The sequence below is a fragment of the Carcharhinus amblyrhynchos genome, chromosome 6 (genome assembly GCF_965287045.1).
Source record: "Carcharhinus amblyrhynchos chromosome 6, sCarAmb.v2.hapA, whole genome shotgun sequence".
Taxonomy (NCBI): Eukaryota; Metazoa; Chordata; class Chondrichthyes; order Carcharhiniformes; family Carcharhinidae; genus Carcharhinus; species Carcharhinus amblyrhynchos.
Genome location: NC_137329.1, coordinates 120,707,062 through 120,733,155, shown reverse-complemented (window position 1 = coordinate 120,733,155; position 26,094 = coordinate 120,707,062). Strand labels below are relative to the sequence as shown.

At 43.6% G+C, this 26,094-nt stretch overlaps 1 protein-coding gene across 4 annotated transcripts in view; it reads left to right on the top strand.

Annotated features, from left to right (window-relative positions):
- dcn (decorin) overlaps positions 1–26,094 on the top strand; it is a 68,575-nt gene that overhangs the window by 10,722 nt on the left and 31,759 nt on the right. For all 4 annotated transcript variants that reach the window (XM_080191326.1, XM_080191327.1, XM_080191329.1 and 1 more), the window contains exon 2: positions 13,725–13,937. In XM_080191326.1, the coding sequence (XP_080047452.1) occupies positions 13,754–13,937 (184 nt within the window). In that variant the 5' untranslated portion in view covers positions 13,725–13,753. The remainder of the gene's footprint in view (positions 1–13,724; positions 13,938–26,094) is intronic.

Genomic DNA, 26,094 nt, shown 5'->3' with positions numbered 1-26,094 from the left:
CATTCCAGGCATTAGTATAATGAATCTTTGTTCTTACTGGAATGACGGAGGTTGAGGGATGACCTGATAGAAGTCTACAAGATTATGAGGGGCATGGACAGAGTGGATAGAAAGAAGCTTTTCCCACAGAGGAAGAGTCAATTACTAGGGGGCATAAGTTTAAGATGCGAAAGGCAAGGTTTAGAACAAAGAACAAAGAACAACCCAGCACGGGAAACAGGCCCTTCGGCCCAATGATCCCGCACCGCCGCATCTTCCTACACCTACCCTGCCCTGTGTGTATGTGAATGGAACCCCTAATGTAGCCAGATTCAGTTTAAAGGAGGAAATTTTTTACACAGAGAGTGGTGGCTGCCTGGAACCTGTCGCCAGGGGAGGTAGTGGAAGCGGATAAGGTGGTGACTTTTAAGGGGTGTCTTGACAAATACATGAATAGGATGGGAACAGAGGGATATGGTCCCCGGAAGGGCAGGGGGTTTAGTTCAGTCGGGCAGCATGGTCGGTGTAGGTTTGGAGGGCTGAAGGGCCTGTTCCTGTGCTGTAGTTTTCTCTGTTCTTTGTTCTTCTCTGATCTGCTTTCAATACATTTGCATCCTCCCTTAAATAAGGAGACCAATACTGCACACAATGCTCCAGTCGTGGTCTCACCATTGTTTTTGGTTTTCCATTAATGAATCGGGACAGAAATAATAATTGCTTCTGGATGCCTATGCTCTGTGGGATTTAATTGGTAGGTTTTCTACCACATGTAATCTTGCACTGTTTAACATGTGTATAACTTAATCAAGGACATTAATCCAATTTCAGAGTGGGAGCCAACATGAAAATGAGCAAACCAATTTATTTATCCCAATTCAAAGATATGTTCCTTCCTGAATTTTTCAAGACTGTTTTAGAATTCATAGAATAATACAGAGCAGAAGGAGGCTATTCGACCCATCGAATCTGCACAAACCATAATCCCACCCAGGTCCTATCCTGATAATCCTATTCAATTACCCTAGCTAATTGCTCTGACATTAAGGGGCAGTTTAGCATGGCCAATCAACCCACACAGCTTTGGACTGTGGGAAGAAACCAGAGCACCCGGAGAAAACCCATGCAGACACAGGAAGAATGTGCAAACTCCACACAGACAGTGACCCAAGCTGGGAATCAAATCTAGGTCTCTGATGCTGTGATGAAAAGTGTTGTTTCTTGCGCACTATACAGACAAAGCATACTGTTCATAGAGAAGAGAGTGTGCAGAATGTAGTGTTACAGTCATAGCTAGGTGTGGAGAATGATAACTTAATGCAACGTAAGTCCATTCAAAAGCCTGATGGCAGCAGGGAAGAAGCTGTCCTTGAGTTGGTTGGCATGTGACTCAGACTTTTGTATCTTTTTCCCGACAGAAGAAGGTGAAGAGAGTACGTCTAGGGTACTTGGGGTCCTTGATTATGCTGGCTGCTTTGCCAAGACAGTGGGAAGTGTACAGAGTGTCAACGGATGGGAGGCTAGTTTACATGATGGATTAGGTTACATTCATGACCTTTTGTAGTTTCTTGCGGTCTTGGGCAGAGCAGGAGCCATACCAAGCTGTGATACAACCAGAAAGAATGCTTTCTATGGTGTATCTGTAAAAGTTGGTGAGAGTTGGTGGGATTTGGTGGTGCCCAGATTATTAGCCTGGGCCTCTGGATTGCTAGCCCAGTGACATTACTATCATGTCACCTTACAACATCATACAGAGTATAAGTTTGTGAACATCAAGCAAAATATGAACACAAGGTTACATGAACTCATTGCATTTAAATAGCAACTTTTCTTCTCCGAACCAACAGTACTAAGTTCAACTCTTCTGTCCCTGTATGTAACACGTTGGGTCACCTCCAATCGGAATGGGAGCTCGTACTGCAGTCTATAAATAAGAGGAAAAGCTGTATTGAAGTATTAAGTTCCATGAGAGTCGAGAGCAGGAGTTCACAGCTGACACAAGAATACAACACAAGATGTAGCAGCAGGAGTAGCCACCAGGACCTGCACCGTCATTCAATATGATCATGGCTGATGTATGCTGGCCTCAGCTCCTTTTCTGTGATATTTTCCCATAGTTCTCTATTCTTCAATCTATCAAACATTTGTCCACTTCACTTTGATGATCCAGCCTCCTCCACCCTTTGGGTCAAAGAAATTCAGAGATTCCCCACCCTCTGCGAAAAGAAATTTCCACGCACCTCAGTTTTAATGACTGGCTCTTTAGCTTGTAACTATGTCCTCTTGTTTGTGAATCTCTCACTGGCAAAACATAAGAACATAAGAACATAAGAAATAGGAGCAGGAGTAGGCCATCTGGCCCTTCGAGCCTGCCCCGCCATTCAATAAGATCATGGCTGATCTGTCGTGGCTCAGTTCCACTTTCCCGCCCTCTCCCCATAACCCTTAATCCCCTCTCTTATCAAAAACCCATCAACCCGCTTCTTAAAAATATTTAGCGAGGCAGCCTCCACCACTTCAACGGGCAGAGAATTCCAGAGATTCACCACCCTTTGAGTGAAGAAGTTCCTCCTCAACTCCGTTCTGAACCGCCCCCCCTTTATCTTGAGGCTGTGCCCCCTAGTCCTACTGTTTTTTTTGAGCGGGAAGAGTCTTTCCACCTCTATCCTATCCATCCCATTCATCATCTTATACGTCTCAATGAGATCTCCCCTCATTCTTCTAAACTCTAACGAGTACAAGCCTAGTTTATTCAGCCTCTCCTCATAGCTCAACCCCCTCAACTCCGGTATCAGCCTAGTAAACCTCCTCTGCACTCCCTCCAAGGCCAAAATACGTTTCACCATCTACCCTGTCAAGCCTCCTTAGGATTTTATTAAACAATAAGTACTAATGGAAACGGGCTACTGCTGGATCTGCCATCTTTGATGTCATTAGTTTACCAGGAGTGCAAACCAAAGTACAAATGCAAATTGATGCAGTTAAAGACCATCTGATCCAGCAAATATGCCCCAAACCTACGTGATGGTTGGGGCATCAAGATTAGATGATACCAACCCTTGTCCCCTGCCTTGAATCCTCGCGCCTCATCCACCAGAAAGGGAGCTAAAGAGAAAACCCATGGTCAACGATAAAAATCTGCGATATTTGTTTGATTTATTATTGCCACATGTATTAACATACAGTGAAAAGTATTATTTCTTGCGCGTTATACAGACAAAGCATATCATTCATAGAGAAGGAAAGGAGAGAGTGCAGAATGTAGTGTTTCAGTCATAACTAGCATGTAGAGAAAAATTGACTTAATGCGAGGTAGGCCCAATCAAAAGTCTGATGGCTGCAGGGAAGAAGCTGTTCTTGAGTCGGTTGTTATGTGACCTCAAAGAACAAACAACAACCCAGCACGGGAAACAGGCCCTTCAGCCCAACGAGCCCGTGCCACCATCTTAACAAAGCATTTTCCTACACCTACCTTGCCTCGTGTGTATGCAAATGGTACCTCCATTGTAGCCAGATTCAGGGGAGAATAGTGTAGGGTCAATTTGGTACACCAATCAGCCTAAGAGCACATCTTTGGGGTGTGGGAGGAAACCGGAGCACCCGGAGGAAACCCATGCAACCACAGGGAGAATGTGCAAACTCTCACAGACACTGGCCCAAGTCCATGTATTTGCACAGCCAGCAGTGATAGTCACTGAGCTGTTGTGGTGCCCGCCTGCTGGTCCAGGTTTAAGCACACACAACGACACAAAGTACTAGGCCACTCTCGAAACATCCAAGAGCAGCCCATGCACGACCCACCGTGTGCATGCCCCTCGTTTGACAACAAGGTGGACCGACACACCTGTGGATTAAAAGAAACAAAACATTAACATCTAGTATTACATTTCCAGTATCGTCCTGAGGCTCTGACCCTTTTTAAAACCGTCTTCTATAACCTTCCATCCCTGTTTCACTCATGTGCCTATCTAAGTAAACGTTAAACAAGTCCAGCATGCCTGCCTCCATCACCTTACTTGGTAGCGCATTCCATACCCCCACGACCCTCTATGTGAAAAACCTTCCTCTAGTATCCAAATTATACTTCTCCCCCCTCACCCTTAGCTCGTGACCTCTTGTGATAGTTGTCTCCAATCTAGGGAAAAGCCTGCCACTGTTGACTCTATCTATACCCTTCATTATTTTATACACCTCTATCAGATCCCCCCTTAATCTCCGTCTTTCTAAGAAGAGCCCCAGTTTACCCAATCTTTCCTCATAACCTCGGACTTTTGTATCTTTTTCCTGACGGAAGAAGGTGGAGAAGTGTATGCCCGGGGTGAGGGGAGGGTGCTGGCTTTAAACCTTAATTATGCTGGCTGCTTTTCTGTGACAACGGGAAGGGTAGACAGGGTCACTGGATGGGAGGCTGGTTTGCGTGATGGACTTGGCTTCATTCACGACTATTGTAGTTTTTATGATACAACCAAAAAGAATGCTTTCTATGATGCATGTGTAAAAGTTGGTAAGAGTTGTAATGGACATGCCAAATTTCCTTAGCCTCCTAAGTAGAGGTGTTGGTGGGCTTTTTTTTTACTGTACTTTTGGCATGGAGGGACCAAGACAGGTTGCTGGTGATTTGGACACCCAGAAACTTGAAGCTCTTGCCATTCCCCTCAGGTACTTAAATTCCAGTCCACAGATCATTATTGGCTCTTTAGTTATCTCATTATTCAAGTAAGCATTTACACATTCTTAACTTCCAACGAGGACCTTTATTTCTAAGACCTGAGATTCCACAGGTGTTCCTGCCATAACTCAGACCATTAGTGCTGTTTCCCTAGGGACAGATGTTGCTTCACATTTACTGAGAGGCTGAGAGGTTGCAGTGAAACATTCCACTACATTTCAGAGCCTCAGTCCTATAGCAAACAGCAGCCACTCATATAACACCAATAAATAATATCTCACATTCCAAAGGATGACATTTATAATATTTAACACTCCCTGAAATATTTGTTCTGCATATATTTGGTAATAATTACAACAAATTTCCAGTTTTCCCCTGCAGTAACCGCATTTCTTCCTATTCTGTGTTCACCCTTAATGTATCCTGGTTGGGGGGGTAGTGGCAGGGAAGTGGTGGTTGTATGTGTGGCTGGTGCAGGCAAGGACAGCTGGATTTTAAACAGATGTTTGGTGCCAAATGAAATAACAGTCGGAGAGTCTGGTGGAACATTAGTAGAGGAAGGATGAGGTGGAGTTCAGTTGCAGAATTGGCATGTAGGATTTCACGTGGATCTGTCAAATAATTTGTCATATCTTAAGAATTGAGTAGAAAAACAGAGTGTAGAATAACATCAAATAGCAGCAAATGAATATGGTGTTTTTCTGACTGCCATCTAAACTTGTTACTGATAGTTCTCAGCTGGGCTTCAGTCAGCTTTGGAGCACTGAAATTTAATGTACAGTGTCTATAATTTGAGCTTTCTATTCATGCTGTCTGTCTCTTTATCTGTTCTCCCTGGCTCCTTCTCTCGGATTGCTATTTACTGCCTCTGTATGTAGTGCTGCAGCTCGAGTTTTGAATAGCCATGAATGTATAGATGTACTGTCTGGCTGAGTTCTAGAGCAATCTTGATCTCTTTTCATAGCCTCCCATTGCTAAGGGTGCAGTCAATGATACTGCAATCAGTCAATAGAAACTGGTGCAGCTCCTACCAATTATTGCAAATTGAAGCATGAAGATTAGCAAAATTCACCCAGTATATGGTGGAGGTTGGGTGTCTATTTAAAAATGCTTATCCTTATGGATGTTACAGTCTCTCTGGTAAAGTTAGGTAACAAAATAAAAGGAAAAAAAGATTTAAATTATCTCACATCTTTCATAATCCCATGATGTTTCAAAGCATTGTACAGCCAATGAGGTACTTTTGGAATATAGTCACTGTTGTTTACTGAACATTGTCTAACCATGATCAGTTTATATTTCATCGTTAATGTGCAATTATGTATATTAGTTCTCTATTTAAACAGGGAATTGAAAACAATGGCCAACATTTCTGGGTGTTTCCACTGGAGGGATCTTCCAGTCTCATTGACACACCCACCCCCCTGCCCCCACTCTCCACTATGGGGTCTTTGGAGGGTGTGACCAATGTGGAAACCTGTTGACAGGTGCGGAACTGGAAGATCCCACTGCTGGCCAATTGTGGGCCACCTCTGCTGCCGCAATGCACGCTGCAGAGAGGTTGGAAAATTCCACCCTTTGAGTGAAAGTATAATAAATTCACATGCTATTTTGTGCGCACGGTGTGATGACAGATATTTTTAAACATATTTTTGGGATTATGGTGGTACTCTTTAAGAAAGTTGTGTTTGTGTGTGTGTGTCCATGATTCATTAAACCAGAGGAAGGTGACTGGAGACAGCTTCTCTGTGAGAACTAAGAGATGAAAGGGTAAAGGTGTGGTGAAGTTTGCTTTACAAGTAAATCGGCTGGATTTAAAATTTGCATTAAGAGATAAGCAGGGACCTGGCTTTTCAAAGGGGAGTTTAGAAGTTGCAAGGGACTATTTTCACAACCTACAAAGGTTTCATAAGTAAACATGGGAAGGTACATTACATTTTATTGGCCCAAAAGTGGAGGCAATAGGAAAAGATGAAAGATTTCTATATTTCGAAATGTTGAATTCAAAGAGGTGTTTGAGGGCAATGAACTCTGAGGTGAAAGGGAAAATGGATGTTTTAGAAAAGAAGTTTAGTTGTGTTGTGGGCTGGAAATGGCCTGAGGATCATATCTGTGTGTTGAAAAGATACAAAAGGGTGAATTTGAAGCAGCCATACAGCTTCAAGCCAGAAAAGTCTTTGGTTAAAATTTTCTTCCCGGTCCCACCAGTGAGATCTTCCAGTCCCACTCATGGCAAATAGTCACACTATGGCATGTTCCCTGGTGGCAATGCAGTGTGCAGGGCATACAAAACGTTGCAGGTATCGGTGGGACAAGGAAATCTTACCAACAGCCGCCATGACTACTGGAAAACATGCCGTATGGAGCAGATGGGGGGTGGGGGAGGGGGCAAAAATTCCCACCCACCCTTTGTTTCCAGAAAGCAGTTTATTTCTGACCTTTTAGTTTGGATTTCCACTGTCTGAGGAGAAGTGTTTGAGGAGTTGTCCAATACACATTTTTTAAAGAGACACCAATTCATGCTTCGGATAATTTTACTGTACTTTTATGATTAAAAATCTGTAAGACAGTTGTTGTCAAGAAGGAAGTTTACTTGTGTGTTTTGACCAAATGGGTTTTTTTGAAGGGTTGTTCTACAAGATAGATTTAACTGTGTAACTTTAATTTTTCTTTAGTAAATCTCTTAATTTTCAAAGTCCTAAAGGTGTTGCTGGAGTTCTATGCTTTTGGGGTAGTAGCTATCCCTCCTCATTTTCACAATAGATTAAAAAAGTTTTATGGTCAGTCCCTCTGGGATCTGGCTCGCTTAGCAAACAATGTCTGGTGTGATCATAAAAGCAGTGAGTATTTGCAATTTGGAAGGATGGTGGAAGCAGATTCAATATTAACTTTCAAAAGAGGATTGGACTGATATCTGAAAGGGAACAATGATCGGTGAAGGAAAGTGGGACCTCATTGAATCTTTCAAAGTGCCACTACAGGCACAATGGGCCATATGTCCTCCATACTGTAAGATGTGATGATTCTATGGCCCCGACTCTGCAGCCATTCATGTTGGCGGGATTCTCCAGTCTCACTGGCAGCGCACCCCATGCTGCGGGTTTCCTGGCAGTGTGGGGTGGTGTCAATGGACATTCCCACTGAAAGTGACAGAACCAGAAAAATGCAGAGGGGGAGGCCGGAGAATCTTGCCATTGTCTAATTCAACTCCTACATTGTTAAAGCTGCTAATTCCATTACCTGTATTATTTACTCAAATTTTTCCAGTCCAAAAACATCTAAATCCTTCCAAATCCTTACTGTGTAGCGATCTTTGTTATAAAGAAACTGATCACTTGTTGTCAACCTTTAACTATTACTGGATACATTTTTAGAGGTTCCTTGCTGCAAAGCAGAACCTCTCCTAAAGGGTTCTGCAAAGCAGAACCTTTCCTAAGGGAGGAATTTGCTTGGTATTCTTTATGGCAAGTATGTTGTTAATATTTTCAACCAGTTGTGTCTGCTAGCTGTGGTTCAGTGGGTAACATTGACACCCTTGAGTCAGAAGGTGTTGGGTTCAAGTCCAGCTCTTGAGATGTGAGCACCAAATCTTGACTGGTGCTTTTGTTCAGTAACTGGGGGAGTGTTTTGGATTAAATGTTGAAGTGAAGCTCTATCTGGGTTCTTAAAGATCCCTGGCACTTTTTGAGCAACATTTACTCCTCAACTGACGTCGAAAAGCAGATTATCTGGTCATTTCTGCTTGCTGTGTGCAAATTGGTTGCCATGTTACCCTCTGTTACTATAGTGACTACACTTAAAAAATGCTTCATTGGCTGTAAAATTCTCTATGATCTCCTGAGGATATGAAAGGTGCTAGATAAATGCAAGTTCTCTCTTTTATTCTGTAGTGAAATTTCTGTGCACGATTGTGCGTCTGTTTACTTGTGTTTTGATTGTAAATGATTTATCTAATTGTGTAGATATGATGATAATAACTTTTACAATAGCCTTCTAGAACATTCTTTTTGAATATTTGATTATTACATTTAGGAGTACAATTGCATAGTAATTATGCTACTGGGTTATTAACCCAGAGATAAAAACAAAAAGTGCTGGAAATATATTTTCAAAAATGACAGGCTCTGTGGTTTAGTTGGTTGAAGCGCCTGCCTAGTAAGCAGGAGATCCTCGGTTCAAATCCCAGCGCAGTCTTGATTCTTATGGGCAGCACGGTAGCACAGTGGTTAGCACTGTTGCTTCACAGCTCCAGGGTCCTGGGTCCTGGGTTCGATTCTTGGCTCGGGTCACTGTCTGTGTGGAGTTTGCACATTCTCCTCGTGTCTCCGTGGGTTTCCTCTGGGTGCTCCGGTTTCCTCCCACAGTCCAAAGATGTGCGGGTTAGGTTGATTGGCCATGCTAAGAAATTGCCCCTTAGTATCCAGGGTAGCAGAGGTTAGAGGGATTAGTGGGTATGATATGGGGGTAGGGTCTGGGTGGGATTGTGTTTGGTGCAGACTCGATAGGCCGAAGGGCCTCTTTCTGCACTGCAGGGTTCTATGATCTATGAAGTCAAAGTGGTGAGTGGCTTGGAGGGGAACTTGCAGATGATGGTGTTCCCATGCATCTACTACACTAAGTGGTAGAGATCACAAATTTGGAAGGCACTATTGAAGGAGCCTTGACAAGTATATCTTGTAGATGGGCTGCCACACTGTGCATTGGTGGTGGAAGGAGTGAATGTTTAAGGTGTTGTATCCATCAAGCAGGGCTGCTTTGTCCTGGATGGTGTTGAGCTTCTCGAGAATTGTTGGAGCTACACTCAACCAGTCAGGAGTGGGCATTCTGTCACACTCCTGACTTATGTCTTAAAGATAATGGAAAGGCTTTGAACAGGGGTAAATTACTCGCTGCAGAATTCCAAACTGTTGATCTACTTCTGTAGCCACAGTCTTTATATGGCTTGTCCCTTTCAGTTCCTGATCTAAATTTAAATTCAGAGGGAAACACATTGATACAAGCTATTTAAAAAAATCTTTACAAAATGATATCCAATGTGGTCACACATGACCACATCTCCAATCCTTCTAGCGACAAATTTAGAATATTCGGGCAATATAATTTATTTAGCTCAAGAGATGGCCAGCTGTGGAATGAGACAATGTCTGATCTGAAATTCCTTATTTTCATAAGCAACACATTGGCTGGAATGTCACAGAGAGTAACTGCCTGAATTTTGTGGTAACTAGAACTGCTGTAGTTTTAGAGTAATACACCAGACTGATGACTATTTGACGAGACTTAATTATGATTAGATGTGAATGAAGATGCTGAAATAGGTAGTCAGGGATTCAGTGATGTTTTCCAAAGTTATATTTTTTCTTAATTATATGCCTCAACTCCACAAACATCTATTTCAAAATAACATTTCCCTCTGCATTTATCAGAAATGTGCATGTTGAATGAATTATTGTCAATTCACTTGAGACAGTTCAGGAGATATATTTAGAACTCATTGGTATTAGCAGTGGAGGAAAATATTCCTGCTGATAAACTGAATTCTGGAGGACTCTGAAAGGGATGGCCTTATAGAGCGCTATTAAATTATTGTGACACACGCTGTGACAAATTTCACCAGTTTGTGTCTACTTCTCTCATTAAACATTGAGGGAACAAAACAGAAAATGCTGGAAAACCTCAGCAGGTCTAACAGCATTTGTGGAGAGAGAATAGAGCCAACGTTTCGAATCTGGATGGCCCTTCATCAGAACTCTACCAGCTCTGGCAAAGGGTCACCGAGACTCGAAACATTGGTTCTATTCTCTCCCCATAGATGCTGTCAGACTACCTGATATTTTGCAGCATTTTCTGCTTTTGTTTCAGATTCCAGCATCTGCAGTATTTTACTTATATGTAAACATTGAGGAGAGACTGTCTGCTTTGGAGCTTGCACCATGGACCCATCTTTATCAGTTACACATATTGGGTGGAAATCAGGAGCAGTTTTCCCATTCCCATGGAATAGGAGACAAAGTGGAAGAGCTGGCTGCTTCGGATAAACCTTGTGTGATGCTCATATAACCAAATGGATCAGGCTCAAGTTCCCATATTTCTTTCAGCATTTCGTCCAGCTTTGGTAACCCGTGGCACATTTTCACAAAGGATTCCCACATCACTCTTCAGGCCTGAGAGCCTTTCTCCATTATTAGGTTAAGCAGAAGTTTGGAACTGTCTGTCCGGTTCCCCTTCTCTGCAAGCTTGGTGACTTCATGACATTCTTGTCCACTGAAATGATCTCCATCTGTTAACATGAGATCAGGGTTCTTCCATCTCTTCTTCAATCACCTGTTCCAATCTGTCCCCGTAGAATTTAGTCAACTGGAACAGCTGGTAATCGTCGTACTTTGTCACAAGTTCAATGATTGTAGGGTTCAAACCTCACCCCCCCCTTCAGTAACGACTGCAGCCGCGCACCCTACGACCTCGAGACCTCCTCAATCTGAAACTCTCCTTGAATGCTCAGTGCTAGGGTGGTGTAAAGAGCCAGTAAATCTCTCCTTCTGAACAGCTTCTAGTTATCCAATGTACAACTAACAAGAATTACTATAGAATCCCTGGCTCATTCAAAGCCGGAATTGAACGCAGATCCCTCACAGTGCCAGGGAGCTGGGTTCAATTCTGGCCTTGAGCGACTGTTCGTGTGGAGTTTGCACATTCTCCCCATGTCTATGTGGGTTTCCTCCGGGTGCTCCAGTTTTCACCCACACTCCAAAGATGTGCAGGTTAGGTAGATTGGCCATGCTAAATTGCTCTTTAGTGTCTAATGATATGTAGGCTAGTGGATTAGCCATGGTATATGCATGGGGTTATGTGGATAGGGAAGGGGTGAGTGGGCATGGGTAAGATGCTCTTTCAGAGAGTTGGTGCAGATGTGATGGGTCAAATGGCCTCTTTTTGCACTGTAGGGTTTCTATAGATTCTATGGATAATTGACAAGAATGAGTCACTATAGGAAGAATGTGATTGCACTGGAAAGGGTGCAGAGAAGATTCATCAGGATGCTGTCTGGACTGGAGTGTTTCAGCTATGGAGAGAGACTGGTTAGCCAGGGATTGTTTTCCTTAGAGGGGAGAAGTCTGAAGGGAAGACCTATTGAGATGTACAAAATTATGAGGGACACAGATAGGGTAAATAGGTAGGAACATTTTATATTAGTGGAGGTGTCAATAACCAGGGGCATAGAATTAAGGTGAGGAGTAGGAGATTTAGAGGGGGTTGGAGGAAAGGGTTTTTCATCCAGACGGTGGTGGGAATCTGGAACTCACTGCCTGAAAGGGTGGTACAGACAGGAACCCTCACAACATTTCAGAAGCATTTAGATGAACACTTGACACACCATTGCATACAAAGCTATGAATGAAGTACAGGAAAAGGGGATTCAAATAGAAAGTGCTTAATGACCAGTACACACATGATGGACTGGATGGACTCTTTTTATGCTGTAAAACTGAGAATGAAATCTAGGCTGACGCTGCGGCAAAGTACTGAGGGAGTGTTGCACTTTCAGAGGTGCAGTGTTTCAGATGAGATGTTAACTGAGACTGCTCTACTGTCTCGAGTGAATCTAAGAAATTCCTTAGCAGTTATCAGAGAAGAATAGGGAATAACTCCTCAGAGTTCCTGCCACTATAATATTTATCCCTGGATCAACATCACTAGAACAAAACAGATTATCATTTGTTTTCTCTCTATTTGTTAGAGTTTTCTGCACACAAATTATTGCTTCTTGCATCACATCAGTTCAAAATAATAATTATAAAACACTTTGGGATGATCTGAGGTTGTGAAAAGTGCTATATAAATGTAAGTTCTTTCTTTCACTCAGTGCTGTTGAGCAGTGCTGGCTGAAGCTTTGAACAAGTGTGCAAGGGGTTGGAAAAGATTGGAAGGAGTGTTAGCTGAGTGCAGAACCATGAATTACAGTGAGCAGCTGGTCTTTGAAACCCCCAATTTAATAGATGCAGAATCTATTTCAAATAAACTGCAGGAAAGAACTGACTGGGAGTGGGAGGAAAATCTTTTCACTGAACTGCATACAGTTTTGGTCTCCTTCTGTAAGGAATAGAGGGATTGCAAAGAAAGTTCAACAGATTGATTCCCGGGACTGTCCTGTGGGGAGAGATTGAAGAAACTGGGCTCGTATTCTCCAGTGTTTAGAAGAATGAGTGGTGATCTCACTGAAACAAAGACAATTCTTACATGGCTCGACAGAGTAGATGCAGGTAGGATGTTTCCCTGGCTAGGTCTACAACCAGGGATCCAGTCTCAGAATAAGGGTTAGGCCATTAAGGTCTGATTTTAGGAAGAATTTCTTTAGTCAGAAGGTGGTGAATCTTTGAATTCTTTACCCCTGCAGATTGTGAAGTCATTGAGTATGCTCAAAATAGAGATTGATAGATTTTTTGATATTAATATAGAAACATAGAACAGTACAGCACAATACAGGCCCTTCGGCCCTTGAAGTTGTGCCGAGCTTTGTCCGAAACCAAGATCAAGCTATCCCACTTCCTATTATTCTGGTGTGCTCCATATGCCTATCCAATAACCGCTTGAAAGTTCCTAAAGTGTCCGACTCCACTATCACAACAGGCAGTCCATTCCCCATCCCAACCACTCTCTGAGTAAAGAAATGAATGATATCAAGGAATATGGGGATAATGTGGGTAAATAGCATTGAGATGGAAGGTCAGCCATTGTCTAGCTGAATGGCAGTGAAGGCTCAAAGGGCTGAATGGCCTAACTCCTGCCATTTCATAAGCTCCTATGATCTCAAAGGTTTGTGTTTCCCTGCCCCCTGCAAAGCTTTACTACATGTCACTATCTTGATCTTTGAATGACATGTATATTATGTATATGTGTTATACATAATATAGCAAGATGCATTGAAGGGGGAATATGTGAGAGGGATAGAAGGACATGCTGATGGGGTTAGAATAGAGTGTGGGAGGAGACTAGTTGGGCTGAATAGAGCTGCTCCGGGACTGTCAACGTAATGCATTTCTGTGCGTCATAACCACAGTGTTCCTTTGTCTTCTCCTAGGTTAAGTCACTGTGTTACTTGTACCAACCATGCGTGTGATCATATTGCTGGTGTTCCTGATCGCAGCCTCCTGGGCCAAGCCATTCCATCAGACACAGTTCCTTGACTTTATGCTGGAGGATGAGGGATCTGGTTTTCTTCCTGAAAGCGAGGGACCCATCTGCCCATTTGGTTGCCAGTGCCATCGCAGAGTGGTTCAGTGCTCTGACTTAGGTAAGCTATGTGATCTCAAATTGCTCCAGTCATGGGGATTTCTCTTCCCCGTCATCTTCATGTTGAATAAATCAGGTCAAATTCTCAGTCTTGTTTTCATCTTCCTCCATTTTCTCACCCTTTACTATCTCTGTAACTACCCCTGAGGTTTCCAGCCCTCCCAGATTTCTTTTTTGCTCTTATTTTGTGAGCATCCCTGATTTTTAATGGCTCCACCATCAGTGCCCGTGCCTTCAGCTGCTTAGGCCCGAAGCTCTGGAAATCTCCCCTAAACCTCTTGGTCTCTCTTGTCCTTTAAAATGGTCTCCTAAACACCTACCTCTTGACAGGATTTTTAATCAGCTGGCCCAGTAACGCTTTCTTTGGCTTAGTTTTATTTTTGATAATGCCCTTGTGAAGCTCCTTTTGGGCTGTTTTATCATTTCAGCTAGTTCTTGTTCGCTATGAAGAATGGTTCTGATAGAGTAAATGAGGAACAACCACTTCTATTGGTGGGGCCCGATAAAAACAGGGTGTCCATAACCATGAAGGGGAAATGAGGACAATCTTCATTTTAACACAATTAGTAGTTATGATCTGGAAAGCACTGCTTGAAAGGACAGAAGCAGGCTGAGTCGTAACTCTCAAAAGGGAATCGAATTTGTACTTGAAAAGGAAAAAGAAATGAAGGGCAATACGTGAAAGAGCTGGAGCGGGACTAAGTGGGCATGCTTTCAACTAGCTATCATGGGCACGATGGCTGAGTGGCATCCTCTCTGTGTTAATGTTGAATGGAGTACATACTTTAAGTTGGTAATTAAGCACCGCTGTCCCCGGCTGGGGAAGGAATAGGAAACCATTGCAAGAGTACGTAAACCAGTTCACTCTGGGTGTCTGGAAGGAACTGGGTGAGTCTGTGACTTTATTTTGTTGTCTGGGAAATAAACCTATTTTAAGATACAGGCTAGCTTCTGACTCATTCTTTCACAACATTCCATTATTGGAATTAACAATCTGCTGGATGGTTGTACGGTTTGATAATATTACTAACCACAAAGAATGGAATTGTGAAAATGATGAATAGAATCCTATTGTATCTGATACTGAATTGTAAATCTGGATTTAAAACAGCAAATGCCTGATAAACTCAGCAAGTTCGGCAGTATCTGTGGAGAGAGAAACAGAGTTAACATTCCGAGTCCTTAACTTTGTGACACTATAAGATGTTTTCAGTCCTTAATGGCACCATTAGCACCTCCTTTGCCTTCTGTCCACAACGTATTTGCCAATTCCTCTTTAGCTCTGACCTATGCCTGATATTTCATTCTGCCCCAGCCCGCTCTCAAACTATATAACTCACTACATTTCATTCCTCTTCAGTACTGTAGAACAGTCATATTAGACTCATGTAGAACGCATGTTCCACTGTGAATAGTCACAGTACCTGCATAGTCCAAGTTCAAGAACCTGCATCCAATCAGCCAGAGCCCAATTTCCCAACCATTCAGTTGGAAAAACAATGACTTTGGAACAAAATCCTTCATAATGAGTCCAAGCCTGACCACTGAACACATCCTAAGAATGGAAAAACATTCTTTGAATATCTTCTCTTTTTGAATAGACTGGCTTATAATGAGTTGTAAGGCACATTTGTGCGTGTTTTTATTTAATTTTTGGATCAGTGATGTGCACGACAGAAATGTAGATTGAGTCCAGGGCAAGGACACAAACACAAATGTGTCCATAATTAGTTTGATCATCAGCTTTGACGCAGGCTTACAAAGCTTTCTGAAAAAGATAGATGGTCTGGGTAAATTAAATCAAGTTGCCTTTATAGAGTTCATCAGACAGAAAGATTTGGATTGTTTTATTCTCTCAGGGGATGTAGATATTATTGGGCTAGGCCAGAATTTTTGCCCATCCCTAATTGCCCAAGATGGTGCCTTCTTGAGATGTTGCAGTCCTTGTGTTGTAGGAAGATGCACAGTGCTGTTGCCTCACAGAAATGCTCTCGGGGTCCTTTAGCACTGTGCGGAATGGTTTCCTATATAGGCTGCTGCTGCACACCATTCACTCCCTTGCCTTCATCCGCTGTCCACACACATCCAAGTGTGCTTTCCATCTAGTGATGGAGGATCCACTGGAGGGTTTTCTACACAGGAGTCCTTCCCCATATAGGAACCTGGGGTGGAGGATGTTGTTAGAAGCAGCCCCATACAACTGTAGGTTGCATTGTTTCAATGACTCTCAAGATGACTGCATCTTTTGCAGTCGTGTGGACTATGTGGACTAGCTTTCTGAGAAATCTGTTACTTTTTTGGTTGCACTTCAGATCCATGTTCTTGATCTTCAGGCACCTGTACAAAAGGGATGGGGGGGCTTGATAGTAGGGCAGGGGGTGAGAGGACCATCTCCTCTTAGCTCCTCTCCTGGGAGTCAAGCTGGCCATTAATAGGTTCAGGCAGTGGGCGTTTGAGGGCGTTGCCCTTCCTGACTTTCTGTCCCTTTTCTGCGGCTATGTTTGCTGCTGGGTGTTCCTGGAAAGGGAGCATGCATGGCACATGGGTGTCTATGGACATCATCAAGGCCTTCCATGCCCAGTGGGCACCGCGGGGACTGGGCTGCATTATCATATTTAGCCATATTTTGTTTTGATGTTTTATATTTCCTTTGAGATTCTGTTTACTTTGATATTATGGTGGCACAAGGCAGCATGGTAGCACAGTAGTTAGCACTGCTGCTTCACAGCTCCAGGGACCCGGGTTCGATTCCTGGCTTGGGTCACTGACTGTGTGGAGTTTGCACATTCTCCTTGTATCCTCATGGGTTTCCTCTGGGTGCTCTGGTTTCCTTCCACAGTCCAAACATGTGCAGGTTACGTTGATTGGCCATGCTAAAATTGTTCCTTAGTGTCCTGAGATGTGTAGGTTAGAGGGATTAGCGGGTAAATGTGTAGGGATATGGGTGTAGGGCCTGGGTGGGATTGTGGTCAGTGCTGACTCAATGAGCCAGATGGCCTCTTTCTGCACTCTATGATTCTATGATACAGTTTCCCTTTAAGAAGTTGCATTGTAATTGATCCCACAGTTTGCTGCGTTAGTTTATTTGGTTAATGAAGAAAAGCAGAGTGCTGTTAGAGAAGGCGCTCTAAGATTTTGACCCAGTGACAGTGAAGGAACGGCAATTGCGTTCCAAGTCTGGATGATGGGTGGCTTGGAGGGGAACCTTCTGTTGTTCCCATGCATCTGCTGCCCTTGTCCTTCTAGCAGATAATGGTGATGGGTTTGGAAAGTACATAGCACATCATATCGTCAGGTTGTCCCAAACTGTTTCACACCCAATGAAGTAATTTTGAAGTATAGTCACTGTTAGAATGTAGGATCGTAGAAGCATGTGGCACAAGAGGGGGCCAATTGGCCCATCATTTGCCAGGGAAGAAGCAGACTGTATTCCCCAGGTCATGCCCTGGGGTCACTTTTAATACTTTACCCCACCCAGCTGGAATGGTGAGCAGGAAGGTTAAAACCAGCCCCATTTAAACTAGGTAGGTATGAGGGGAGTGGGGGGGTTGGAGGGTGGAAAGTGGGAAGAGGGGAAGGGGTTGGGATGGAGAGAGGGAGAGGTTGGAATGAGGTGGAGTGGGTGTGGAAGAAGTTTCATTAAGATGGCGGTGAAATTAGGGGCGGGGGGGATGAATGAGGTGTCTTGGAGGGTGGCAGGGTGTTCTGGAGAGCTGGGGGTTGGGGGGGTATTGCAGGACTAGACTTAACGTCAGTGGAAAAACAACAAACGCTGGAAATACTCAGGTACCATCTGTGGAAACAGAGTTAAATGTTTCAAGGTGATGACCTTTCATCAGAGCTATATTGTGTCAAACACAATCGAGAAACCTGGCTGGAGATAGCAAGTGGCCAAACTAAGTTAAATTATTTATATTCTCCTGAAGAAGTCCTTGTCCAGGTTCTGTAAGGAATTCTTGCCTGCCTCAAACTCTCCTACACTTAACATTCCCACAATCCTCTTAAGCAGTTAACTTATTCTTGTTGTGGTCTCCCAGTGCCCCAACTCTTGATCCCACTCATTGATCATGGGGTTGTTCCCACCGAGCAAAAGACTTAATTTCAAATATTAAAAATGTTGGATCTACCAGGCCTCGCTTCCTTCTGACCTCCAGAATGCGATGTCCACTCCCGGGCCTCAGCTCACTGATCCCAAGAAAATTGTTCCTCCACCTCCCCAGGTTTGATTGTCCCTAACACAACTCCCACCTACAAGACACAGAGAGGGGTTGATATAAGTACAAGACATATCACGTGGAAGAATTTGTGCAAATTGGCATATCAACTTGAATAATAATCATATCAGCACAAATCATTAATCTCCTGGTCAGAATCAAGGTTTGAAAAACTAGTTTGGAAACTGGTGGCAGCAATAAACCTGGCAAATAGTTTAAGGACTAATTCAAGTGGAGCCTTTTTGCTCTGGTTCCATTACTTCATTTAGGCTAAAATATCAGATGTGCAGGGAATTTGTTTGACTCAAGGTTCTTGTTTTAAAGCTTAATGATATTCTTTTGGCACATCGCTTTGGTGAGAATGTATCCACCAGAAATCTTGGACAAGGGACTCTCATTCCTAAATCTTTCCACTTCTCAAAGTTCTTTCCAAGATGGTGATGTGATATTTGTGATATTTTCTTTGTGCTTATGCCTGTGTAGGATGTGACTAAAGGGGAAAAAAAGAGCTTTCCTCGTTTAAGTTACCCAACGAAAACATCAAACACATCGAGTGTGGCAGGGCCAGATGGAGAGTAAAGGCTTTCTCCATCCTGCCAAACAATGTTCCTCAGACACAAACCCGGAGGTCATTTTACATCAGACCACTTAAGTTTTTCCAACTCCTGCGAATGGCATCCTCCCAGGAGTGTCAATTGGTAACAGAAATTAGGGACAGTTCTTGTGCTGTGGGACACACATCCCCTAAGAATAGATTGAAAGTCTCCAAATTCTTTCACTATCAGGAAAAACAGAGCAGCTTTTATCTCATTCTTCTATCCATGTTCCGACTTGACATAGTGGAAGAACAGTTTAACTGTTTCTACCCATAACTCAGGCAGGAAACACAGGTAATAGCAGTTTGACACCATTGAGTGTCAAACTAAGGGGCAATTAAGAGTCAACCACATTTCTGTGGGTCTGGAGTCACGTGTAAGCCAAACTGGGTAAAGATGGCAGTTTTATTTCCCTAAAGAATATTAGTGATCCTGATGTATGTTTATGGCTGTTGATGATATTTTTATGTTCAGCATTACTGAGAATAGCTTTATATTCCTAGAATATAGAACACTACAGCACAAACAGGCCCTTCAGCCCACAAGTTGCGCTGATCATATCCCTGCCTACCAGGCCTATCTATAACCCTCAATCCCGTTAAATCCCATGTACTCATCCAGAAGTCTCTTAAAAGACCCCAGCGAGTTTGCCTCCACCACCACCGACGGCAGCCAGTTCCACTCACCCACCACCCTCCGAGTGAAAAACTTACCCCTGACATCTCCTCTGTACCTACTCCCCAGCACCTTAAACCTGTGTCCTCTCATAGCGATCATTTCAGCCCTGGGAAATAGCCTCTGAGAATCCACCCTATCTATACCTCTCAACATCTTATAAACCTCTATCAGGTCACCTCTCATCCTTCGTCTCTCCAGGGAGAAAAGACCTAGCTCCCTCAACCTATCCTCATAAGGCATGCCACCCAATCCAGGCAACATCCTTGTAAATCTCCTCTGCACCCTTTCAATAGCTTTCACATCCTTCTTCTAGTCAGGTGACCAGAACTGCGCACAGTACTCCAAATGGGGTCTGACAGGGTCTTATAAAGTTGCAGCATTATCTCTCGACTCCTAAACTCAATCCCTCGATTAATGAAGACTAGTACACCATATGCCTTCTTGGCCTCCACCTGCGAGGCTGATTTAAGAGTCCTATGGACCCGGACCCCAAGGTCCTTCTGATCCTCTACACTGCTAAGAGTCCTACCCTTGATATTATACTCCTTCATCCCATTGGACCTGCCAAAACGGACCACTACACATTTATCTGTGTTGAAGTCCATCTGCCACTTCTCTGCCCAGTCTCGCATCCTATCTATGTCTCCTGATTTTATTTATTAAATTTATTCCTGATTTTATTAATTGAATCTAAATTTCACTAACTGCTGTGGTGGGATTTGAACCTTAGTATTAGATGGGTTTTTGGATTACCAGTCCAGTGACATTACTACTACACCTTTACTGCATCAAAGAGCCTTAGCAAAACTGGAGTCATACTTAACACAAAGCAAGATGGTTGTGGTGGTTGGAAGTCAAGCATCTTAGACATCATTGCAGGAGTTCCTCAGGGCAGTGTCTTACACCCAACCATTTTCAGCTGCTTCTTTAATGATCTTCCCTCCATCAACAAGTCAAGTCATATGGGACTACGATGTTGTGGCCATTACGGAGACATGGTTAGAAAAGGGACAGGAATGGTTGTTGGAAGTTCAGGGGTAAAGATGTTTCAGTAAGAGTAGAGAAGGTGGTGAAAGAGGTGGAGGAGTAGCATTGTTAATCAAGGATAGTTTAACAGCTGCTGAAAGGTAGTTCGAGGGGGATCTGCCTAATGAGGTAACATGGGCTGAAGTTAGAAATAGGAAAGGAGCGGTCACGTTGTTAGGAGTTTTCTATAGACCCCCAAATAGTAATAGAGATGTGAAGGAGGAAATTGCAAAACAGATTATGGATAGGTGTGGAGGTCACAGGGTAGTTATCATGGGTGACTTTAACTTTCCAAATATTGATTGGAATCTTTATAGGTCAAATAGTTCAGATGGGGCAGTTTTTGTATAATGTGTGCAGGAGGGTTTCCTGGTACAAAATATGGATAGACAAGAGGTGAGGCCACATTGGATTTGGTACTAAGTAATGAACCAGGCCAAGTATTAGATTTGTTTGAGGGAGAGCACTTTGGATATAATGACCACAATTCAGTGTCTTTCGTTATTGCAATGGAGAGGGATAGGGCCATATGGCAGGGCAAGGTTTATAATTGGGGGAGGGGTAATTATGATGCAATTAGGCAAGAATTAGGGAGCATAAGATGGGAACAGAAACTGTCAGATATGGGCACAAACGAAAAGTGGAGCTTTTTCAAGGAACAAATACTGCATGTCCTTGATAGGTACGTCCCTGTCAGGCAGGGAGGAAATAGCCGTGTGAGTGAACCAAAGTTCACAAAAGAGGTTGAATGTCTTTCAAAAGGAAAAAGGAAGTGTATGTAAGGATGTGAAAACGAGGTTCAGTTGGGTCGCTTGAGGGTTATAAGGTAGCAAGGAATGAACTAAAAAAAGGGCTGAGGAGAGCTGGGAGGGGGCATAAGAAGTCCTTGGCGGGTTGGACAAAGGAAAACCCCAAGGCTTTTTATTCTTATGTGAGAAATAAAAGAATGACCAGGGTGAGGTTAGGGACGGTCAGAAGAGATAGGAAAGGCGATGAATGAATACTTTTCTTCAGTGTTTATAAGGAGAGGGGCCGTATTTTTGAGGATGAGAGTATGTACAGGCTGATAGGCTGAAGGAAGTAGATGTTCTGAGGGAAGATGTATTAGCGATTTTGGAAAACCTGAGGGTCGATAAGTCCCCTGGGCCAGATGGGATATATCCTAGGATTCTTTGGGAGGCAAGGGATGAGATTGCAGAGACTTTGGCTTTGATCTTTGGGTTCTCACTGTCCACGGGGATTGTGCCAGAGGACTGGAGAGTGGTGAATGTTGTTCCTCTGTTCAAGAAAGGAAATAGGAATGACCCTGGTAATTATAGGCCGGTTCGTCTTACTTCGGTGATTGGTACGTTAATGGAAAAGATCCTGAGGGACAGGATTTATGACCATTTGGAAAGATGCAGCTTAATCCGGGATAGTCAGCACGGATTTGTGAAGGGTAAGTCTTGCCTGATAAACTTATTGTATTTTTTGAGAGGGTAACTAAGTGTGTAGATGAAGGTAGAGCAGTTGATGTATACATGGATTTTAGTAAGGCGTTTGATAAGGTTCCCCATAGTAGGCTCATGAAGAAAGTAAGGAGGTATGGGATAGAAGGAAATTTGGCCGATTGGATAAGTAACTGACTATCTCATAGTCACCTGACGAAGAGGGAAACCTCGAAAGCTTGTGCGTTTACTATCAAATAAATTGGTTGGACTAAAACCTGGTGTTGTCAGACTTTTTACTGTATCTCATAGAAGACAGAGGGTGGTGGTGGATGGAAAATTTTCAGATTGGAGACCAGTTACCAGTGGTGTACCACAGGGATCAGTGTGGGTCCTCTGATATTTGTGATTTTTATCAATGACTTGGAGGAGGGGGCTGAAGGGTGGGTCAGTAAATTTGCTGATGACACCAAGATTGGTGGAGTAGTGGATGAGGTGGAGGGCTGTTGTAGGCAGCAAAGAGACATTGATAGGATGAAGAGCTAGGCTGAAAAGTGACAGATGGAGTTTAACCCTGATAAGTGCAAGGTGATTCATTTTGGTAGGACAAATTTGGATGTGGATTACAGGGTCAACGGCAGGGTTCTGAGGAATATGGGGAACAGAAAGATCTTGGAGTTCATATCCACAGATCTCTGAAGGCTGCCACTCAAGTGGATAGAGCCGTGAAGAAGGCCTATAGTGTATTAGCATTTATTAACAGGGGGTTTGAGTTTAAGAGCTGTGGGGTTATGCTGCAACAATATAGGACCTTGGTGAGACCACATTTGGAATATTGTGTGCAGTTCTAGTCACCTCACTATAAGAAGGATGTGGAAGCATTGGAGAGAGTGCAGAGAAGATTTACCAGGATTGCCTGGTTTGGAGGCTAGGTCTTATGAGGAAAGGTTGAGGGAGCTGGGGCTTTTCTCTTTACAGCAGAGGAGGATGAGCGGAAACTTAACAGAGATTTATAAGATAATGAGGGCGGTAGAGCGGATGTTCAGAGACTATTTCCTCGGGTTACTGTTACTAGGGGGGATAACTATAAGAGATATAGGAGGGATGTCCAAGATATGTTCTTTACACAGAGAGAGGTTGGGGTATGGAATGGACTGTCTGTTGTGATAGTGGAGTGGGACACTTTAGGAACTTTCAAGCGGTTACTGGATAGGCACACGGAGCATACCAGAATGCTAGGGAGTGGGATAGCTTCATCTTGGTTTCGGACAAAGCTCGGCACAACATCGAGGGCCAAGGGCCTGTAATGTGCTGTACTGTTCTATGTCTATGTTTAAAAGCATATCAAACATAGAGAAGAAAAGTGAAGAGTGCAGAATGTAGTGTTACAGTCATAGCTAGGATGTAGAGAAAGATCAACTTAATGTGAGGTAGGTCCATTCAAAAGTCCAGTGGTAGCAGGGAAGAAGCCATTCTTGAGTCAGTTGGTAAGTGTCCTCAGACTTTTGTATCTTTTTCCTAATGGAAGAAGGTGGAAGAGAATATGTCTAGGGTGCATGGAATCCGTGGTTATACTGGCTGGTTTTCCTAGGCAGTGGGAAGTGTAGACAGAGTCAATGGATGGAAGGCTGGTTTGCATTATGGACTGAGCTTCGTTCAGGATCCTTTATAGTTTTTTGTGGTATTGGACAGAACAGGAGCCATTCTAAGCTGTGATACAACCAGAAAGAATACTTTCTATGGTGCATCTGTAAAAATTGATGAGAGTGCTACTGGACATGCCAAATTTCCTTAGCTTCCTGAGAATGTAGAAACATTGGTGGGCTCTCTTAACTATAACATCAGCATGGAGGGACCAGACAGATCATTGGTAATCTGGACACCTAGAAACTTGAAGTCCAGTCCATAACACAAACCAGCCTCCCATATCAACAGGGGCATGTCCTCTACTATGCTTCCTGAAGTCGATGACCGTCTCCTTTGTTTTGTTGACATTAAGGGAGTGATTATTGTCGTTGCATCAGTTCACCAGATTCTCTATCTGTACTCCAGCTCATCATTGTTTGAAATCTGACCCGTCAGCAAACTTGAAAATGTGTTAGAGAGCAATTTGGCCTCACAGTCATAGGTGGATACGGAGAATGGTAAGGGGCTGAGGACACAGGGATGTTATTGCCTATCCTTACTCATTGCGATCTGTGGATTAGGAAATCTAGGTTTAATAGAAGTCTGGGTTCATTCAACCAACCATTGCGGAATAGCCTATCTAAGATTGCAAGTAGCAGTTAAGCACATAACCTACAAGTTGGAACCCATCGTGAGAGGTCAACCTTTTTCCTCAGAATCAACACACTCCTCACACTTTCCTCACACTCCTGACTTGTGCCTTGTAGATGGTGGACAAGCTTTGGAGAATCAGGAGATGAGTTACTTGCTGCAGAAACCCTAACCTCTGACCTGCTCTTGTGGTCCAGTGTTTATACCATAAAATCATAGATTCAGTGATAGTAACACCATTGAATGTCAAGCGGCAACAGTGAGATTCTCCATTTTTGGAGATGGTCACAAATATGAAGAGGGGTTTTAGATAAGGAGAGTGAGCAGTGATAAGAGAATTTAGATAGGGAGAGCGAGCAGCGATGAGGGGATTTAGATAGGGAGAGCAAGAAATGATGAGGGGATTTAAATAGGGAGAGTGAACAGCAATGAGGGGATTTAGATAGGGAGAGTGAACAGCGATGAGGGGATTTAGATAGGGAGAGAGAGCAATGATGAGGGTTTTTAGATAGGGAAAGCGAACTGTGATGAGGGGATTTAGACAGGGAGAGTGAGCAGTAATGAGGGGTTTTAGATAGGGAGAGCAAGCAGTGATGAAGGGATTTAGTTCGGGAGAGTGAACAGTGATGAGGGGATTTAGTTCAGGTGAGTGAGCAGTGATGAGGGGATTTAGACAGGGAGAGTGAACAGCGATGGGGGGATTTAGATAGGGAGAGTGAACAGCGATGGGGGGATTTAGACAGGGAGAGTGAGCAGTAATGAGGGGTTTTAGATAGGGAGAGCGAACAGTGATGAGGGGATTTAGAAAGGGAGAGCGAACAGTGATGAGGGGATTTAGATAGGGAGAGTGAGCAGTAATGAGGGGATTTAGACAGGGAGAACGAGCAGTGATGAGGGGATTTAGATAGGGAGAATGAACAGCGATGGGGGGATTTAGATAGGGAGAATGAACAGCGATGGGGGGATTTAGATAGGGAGAGTGAGCAGTGATGAGGGGATTTAGATAGGGAGAGTGAGCAATGATGAGGGGAATTAGATAGGGAGAGTGAGCAGTGATGAGGGGATTTAGAGTGAACAGCGATGGGGGGATTTAGATAGGGAGAATGAGCAGTGATGAGGGGATTTAGATAGGGAGAGTGAACAGCGATGGGGGGGATTTAGATAGGGAGAATGAGCAGTGATGAGGGGATTTAGATAGGGAGAGTGAGCAGTGATGAGGGGATTTAGATAGGGAGAGTGAACAGCGATGGGGGGATTTAGATAGGGAGAGTGAGCAGTGATGAGGGGATTTAGATAGGGAGAGTGAGCAGTGATGAGGGGAATTAGATAGGGAGCGTGAGCAGTGATGAGGGGATTTAGATAGGGAGAGTGAACAGCGATGGGGGGATTTAGATAGGGAGAATGAGCAGTGATGAGGGGATTTAGATAGGGAGACTGAGCAGTGATGAGGGGATTTAGATAGGGAGAGTGAGCAGTGATGAGGGGATTTAGTTCGGGAGAACGAGCAGTGATGAGGGGATTTAGATAGGGAGAGTGAGCAGTGATGAGGGGATTTAGATAGGGAGACTGAGCAGTGATGAGGGGAATTAGATAGGGAGAGTGAGCAGTAATGAGGGGATTTAGATAGGGAGAGTGAGCAGTGATGAGGGGAATTAGATAGGGAGAGTGAGCAGTGATGAGGGGATTTAGAGTGAACAGCGATGGGGGGATTTAGATAGGGAGAATGAGCAGTGATGAGGGGATTTAGATAGGGAGAGTGAACAGCGATGGGGGGATTTAGATAGGGAGAATGAGCAGTGATGAGGGGATTTAGATAGGGTATAGTGAGCAGTGATGAGGGGATTTAGATAGGGAGAGTGAACAGCGATGGGGGGATTTAGATAGGGAGAATGAGCAGTGATGAGGGGATTTAGATAGGGAGACTGAGCAGTGATGAGGGG